The sequence below is a fragment of the Pseudophryne corroboree genome, chromosome 1, assembly GCF_028390025.1.
Source record: "Pseudophryne corroboree isolate aPseCor3 chromosome 1, aPseCor3.hap2, whole genome shotgun sequence".
Taxonomy (NCBI): domain Eukaryota; kingdom Metazoa; phylum Chordata; class Amphibia; order Anura; family Myobatrachidae; genus Pseudophryne; species Pseudophryne corroboree.
The window spans coordinates 1,221,854,154-1,221,859,865 of record NC_086444.1 but is presented as its reverse complement, the minus strand read 5'-3'; the positions used below and the strand labels follow the sequence as shown (position 1 = coordinate 1,221,859,865).

Below are 5,712 nucleotides of genomic sequence, written 5' to 3'. Positions count from 1 at the left end.
AGATTTAAAGCCTACCTTGGATCTCTCTTTCCGGCAGACACAGGTCTGCTGGGGTTGAAAGACCTGCTGGTGACAAAATTGTCAAGTCAAGCGGAACGCGACCTGTCAACATCTCCTCCTTCACATTCTCCCGCAACTGGGGGTGCGAGGAAAAGGCTCAGAATTCCGAGCCCACCCGCTGGCGGTGATGCAGGGCAGTCTGGAGCGACTGCTGATGCTGACATCTGGTCCGGACTGAAGGACCTGCCAACGATTACGGACATGTCGTCTACTGTCACTGCATATGATTCTCTCAACATTGATAGAATGGTGGAGGATTATATGAGTGACCGCATCCAAGTAGGCACGTCACACAGTCTGTACTTATACTGGCAGGAAAAAGAGGCAATTTGGAGGCCCTTGCACAAACTGGCTTTATTCTACCTAAGTTGCCCTCCCACAAGTGTGTACTCCGAAAGAGTGTTTAGTGCCGCCGCTCACCTTGTCAGCAATCGGCGTACGAGGTTACATCCAGAAAATGTGGAGAAGATGATGTTCATTAAAATGAATTATAATCAATTCCTCCGCGGAGACATTGACCAGCAGCAATTGCCTCCACAAAGTACACAGGGAGCTGAGATGGTGGATTCCAGTGGGGACGAATTGATAATCTGTGAGGAGGGGGATGTACACGGTGATATATCGGAGGGTGAAGATGAGGTGGACATCTTGCCTCTGTAGAGCCAGTTTGTGCAAGGAGAGATTAATTGCTTCTTTTTTGGGGGGGGTCCAAACCAACCCGTCATATTAGTCACAGTCGTGTGGCAGACCCTGTCACTGAAATGATGGGTTGGTTAAAGTGTGCATGTCCTGTTTTGTTTATACAACATAAGGGTGGGTGGGAGGGCCCAAGGACAATTCCATCTTGCACCTCTTTTTTCTTTTCTTTTTCTTTGCATCATGTGCTGATTGGGGAGGGTTTTTTTGGAAGGGACATCCTGCGTGACACTGCAGTGCCACTCCTAGATGGGCCCGGTGTTTGTGTCGGCCACTAGGGTCGCTAATCTTACTCACACAGTCAGCTACCTCATTGCGCCTCTTTTTTTCTTTGCGTCATGTGCTGTTTGGGGAGGGTTTTTTGGAAGGGCCATCCTGCGTGACACTGCAGTGCCACTCCTAGATGGGCCCGGTGTTTGTGTCGGCCACTAGGGTCGCTAATCTTACTCACACAGCTACCTCATTGCGCCTCTTTTTTTCTTTGCGTCATGTGCTGTTTGGGGAGGGTTTTTTGGAAGGGCCATCCTGCGTGACACTGCAGTGCCACTCCTAGATGGGCCCGGTGTTTGTGTCGGCCACTAGGGTCGCTTATCTTACTCACACAGCGACCTCGGTGCAAATTTTAGGACTAAAAATAATATTGTGAGGTGTGAGGTATTCAGAATAGACTGAAAATGAGTGTAAATTATGGTTTTTGAGGTTAATAATACTTTGGGATCAAAATGACCCCCAAATTCTATGATTTAAGCTGTTTTTTAGTGTTTTTTGAAAAAAACACCCGAATCCAAAACACACCCGAATCCGACAAAAAAAATTCGGTGAGGTTTTGCCAAAACGCGGTCGAACCCAAAACACGGCCGCGGAACCGAACCCAAAACCAAAACACAAAACCCGAAAAATTTCAGGCGCTCATCTCTAATTTAAACCCGATAATCTTTTCTTATTACTGCTGCTATTCGTGGCAATAAGAAATTAAGTTTGCTGGGACAAGGGCTCCAAAAGTATGTGTAATAAGTAGAAATGTAAGAAGTGAAGTGAAATGATCACTACAGAACTCTATTCTAGTAATGTGTGTGATTGGTAGCCCAGAGGCTACAGCAGCTAGCACCATCTTCAGATGATGTTATCTGATGGGACCAAGCTCATACTTCGCGTGCACCTTAGAAGTAAAACTTAAACAAGATGTCTATGTGTTATCCTTTTTTTCTTATTATCAATAAAAATCACAATAAGACATCTCTGATCATTTTAGCCACATGTATTATGGTGTTTCTGGGGTGTTCCTGACTGATGAGTGCTGGCTGCATTCTGGTCTCTTATTCTACTATGGTTATTGGGAACACTTGTAAAGAGATCTCAAATTCAAGACAAATCACTAAATTGTACTAGATAATAAAAGTGATTTAAACATTGTGGAAAATGTATTTATTAAATAACCTTTTTTATTCAATTTTTTTTAGACAGTGAAAGTTGCCAGCAATGTCCTGATGATAAATGGCCAAATATGGAAAAAGATGCTTGTATTCCCAGAATAATTGAATTTCTCTCATACAAGGACACAACTGCTTCTTTGTTGTCTGCAATATCTGTATTATTTATTATTTTAACTGCCTCCATAATCAGATTGTTTATTTACTTCTTGGACACTCCCATAGTAAAAGCCAATAATAGAAACCTTAGCTTTATTCTTCTCATCTCCCTCAAGCTGAGCCTACTCTGTGTGAATCTATTCATCGGCCGTCCAGTAGATATCACCTGCATGCTACGCCAAATATCTTTTGGAATAAATTTCACTGTGGCTGTATCTTCTGTCCTTGCCAAGACTGTCATGGTTTACATTGCATTCAAAGCCACCAGACCTGGAAGCTCTTGGAGAAAATGGTTGGGTGTTCAATTGCCAAATTCTGTAGTGTTTATCTGCTCATCTGTTCAAGTTCTCACCAGTGCTATTTGGTTGTTATTTTTTCCTCCTTTTGCAGAGTATGACATAAACACATATCCTGGTATGATCATCATTCAGTGTAATGAAGGTTCTATTCTTGCATTTTATGTCATGTTGGGTTACATGGGGTTACTTGCAGCTCTGTGTTTTGTTCTGGCTTTCATGGTGAGGACATTACCGGACATCTTCAATGAAGCCAAATACATCTCCTTCAGCATGGTGGTGTTCTGCAGTGTCTGGATCTGTGCCATACCTGCCTACCTGAGCAGTAAGGGGAAACACATGGTCACTGTAGAGATATTTGCCATATTGGCTTCATGTGTTGGTATACTGAGCTGTATATTTTTTCCCAAATGCTACAATATTCTCCTGAGGCCTGAATTGAACAGTAAAAGACACCTGCTCGGAAATAGTTAATCATAAGGTTATTTGATTGTCTTCAATTAAAAATATGTTTTAACCTTGTAGTAATCATTTGTAACTGTGAGCTTAATTCATGTTTGAATGATAATGCATTTGTAATTGTGATATTCTAGGCTATGGAGCTGCTAATCTGAGCAAGTGAAGCTGCCGCCCAAAAATGAAAAGAAACACCCATTGGAGCCATCACAAACTTATTTGCAATTGCGTACATATTTGTAACCTATACACAAAAACTAAGGGCTAAGGGTTGGTCTACAGCTACGCAGATACACACAGCAGTAGTTACTCAGATGCCGTTTTTGTACGTACGAGCACGCCGCAGATACACACCTGTAAAATGGCATTAACACACCTGCAATGTCCCAACCACTTCCCATAAACACTCTGGTAACACCTCCAAATCGTGACTTCATGTTAATCACTTTTCCTTAAAATCCTCCTCATTGCAAACGAGATTGCAGCTGCACCTTGGCACATTGCATTGCAATCACAGAACATGCGCATTCTGCTGACAATCAACCATTGCATACAAACATAAATAACTGTAGGGCCTATTTGCAGTGGGTAACCTCAATAAAATATATTGTTACATAGCTTTTTTTTATTTGCATGTTATTAAAATAAAATAATGTTCTAAATAAAGTGGAAAAGTAAATCATTAAATTTGGTTATTCATGTTGAACATACTATTGGAAAGAATGATTCTAAACATATGACCCAAATGATTTTAAAAAGGTATTATTAAAGGGCATATTAAAATTTATATAAGAGTTTGTCTGAAAATATGGATGATATTTAATACAAGATATGCATCACAAAATGTAGCTAATGTGAATAATGTGCTTTATTCTCAGAAACTTGTGCATCTTTTGTAAAACTTAAAATATACAAAAGTATGGCCCATATTTATCAAGCAATGGAGAGGGATATATTGCACCATGAAAAAGTACCAGCCAACCAGCTCCTAACTGTCATTTTTCAAACACAGCATGTAACATGACAGTTACGAGCTGGTTGTTTGGTACTTTTTTACCATGCAATTTATCACTCTCTAAGGCTTGATAAATCTAGGTATATATTTTGAAATTAAATGGTAGCAGCTCTTGCATCATCTATAATAAAGGCAGAAATAAACATCTGAAACATTTTAGCAAGGAATCTGGTAACACATTGGGTGATTCCTGTACAGTAATGTGAAGACATCAATAGATGGGAAAGTGGTTAGCAAGGTACCTACTGTAGTAAGATTGTGGTGGTAGGGAAATCAATTATTATTAAGGCAGATAGGGCAATCTGCTACCAGGATCGTGATCATCGTACAGCATGTTGTCTCAGAGCCAGCCATAGGCATAGGCAAACTAGGCAATTGCCTAGGGCATTTGATATGCATAGGGGCATCAGCAGCTTCTGCTGATTAAAATGATATGCAGCATGCCTATATTCTGTATGTAGCATTCATATGTAGATACAGCCACAGTCGCACACAGTATATAGGCATGCTGCATATCAGTTTAATCAGCAGAAGCTGCTTGTGCATTCTATCTACATAGCAATTGAAATAAGATGCATTTTTGTAAAAAAAAAGGTGCCCGACGATAGCATTGAGTTAAGATTTATGAGGAGACATCTGTATCCATTCCAAGCAGAGGTCACAGTGTTAGTGGCAGTGTGAGTGCTGTGTGTATGTGAGTGGGTTGGTTGTGCAGGAGTGTTCAGAATATGTGTAAGGAGCATTATGTGTGTCATGTAAAAATTCATTAATAATGTGCAACACATGTGTAAGGGGCAGTATGTGTGTCATTGTGTGTATAAGGGCATTAATAATGTGTGGCACATGTGTATCAGGGTACTATTGTATGTGTGTCATTATGTGTATAGGGGCACTAATAATGTGCAGTAAATGTGTAGCGGGCACTATGTGTCTCATTATGTGTATAAGGGCATTAATAATGTGCGGCTTATGTGTAAGGGACATTATGTGTAAAAGGGCATTAATAAAGGTTGTCATAATGTGTAAGGCACATTATTTTTATAAGCACATTAATAATGTGTCTCATATGTGTAAGGGGCATTACTCTGTGGAATTATGTGTATAAATGCATTACTTATGTGTGGCATTATGTATATAAGGTGCTCTACTAAGTGGCGTTGCGTATAGAAAGGGCATTACTGTGTCGTCTAATGTGAATAAAGAGCAATAGGGTGTGGTGTAATGCGAATAAGGAGCTCTACTGTGAGGAGTAACGTTTATAAGGTAAATTGATACTACTGTGGGATGCAATATGAATTATGGACACTATCGCATGATCAAATGTGAATAAAGTTGCAGTACTGTGTGGCGTAATTTGAATTTGGGGTACTATTGTGTGCCCATGCCCCTTGCCAGCAAAAACACACCCCTTTCTGGGCTGTGTGCCAAATGTGCGAGCTGTTCCTATTTAAGATATAGGGGGTACAAACACCAAAATAAGGACTGTTATGGGTGAGAGGTGATGGTGCTGGGAAAGAGGTGCAAGGCCAGAGGCGGAACCAGCAGTGTTGCTAGGGGGCACCAGCCAAAATCTTGCCTAGGGCATCATATTGGTTAGAGC

The 5,712-nt window shown here is 40.8% G+C and overlaps 1 protein-coding gene across 1 annotated transcript; it reads left to right on the top strand.

Annotated features, from left to right (window-relative positions):
* The first annotated feature begins 2,260 nt into the window (after positions 1-2,260).
* Positions 2,261-3,115, top strand: LOC135052121 (vomeronasal type-2 receptor 26-like). The gene has a single exon (XM_063957423.1). It carries the CDS (start codon positions 2,261-2,263, stop codon positions 3,113-3,115), a length of 855 nt encoding a protein of 284 aa, XP_063813493.1.
* The last annotated feature ends 2,597 nt before the right edge of the window (positions 3,116-5,712 follow it).

Excerpts from the sequence above, each read along its gene's own strand:
- LOC135052121 (XM_063957423.1), top strand. The coding sequence starts at position 2,261 with ATGGAAAAAGATGCTTGTATTCCCAGAATAATTGAATTTCTCTCATAC.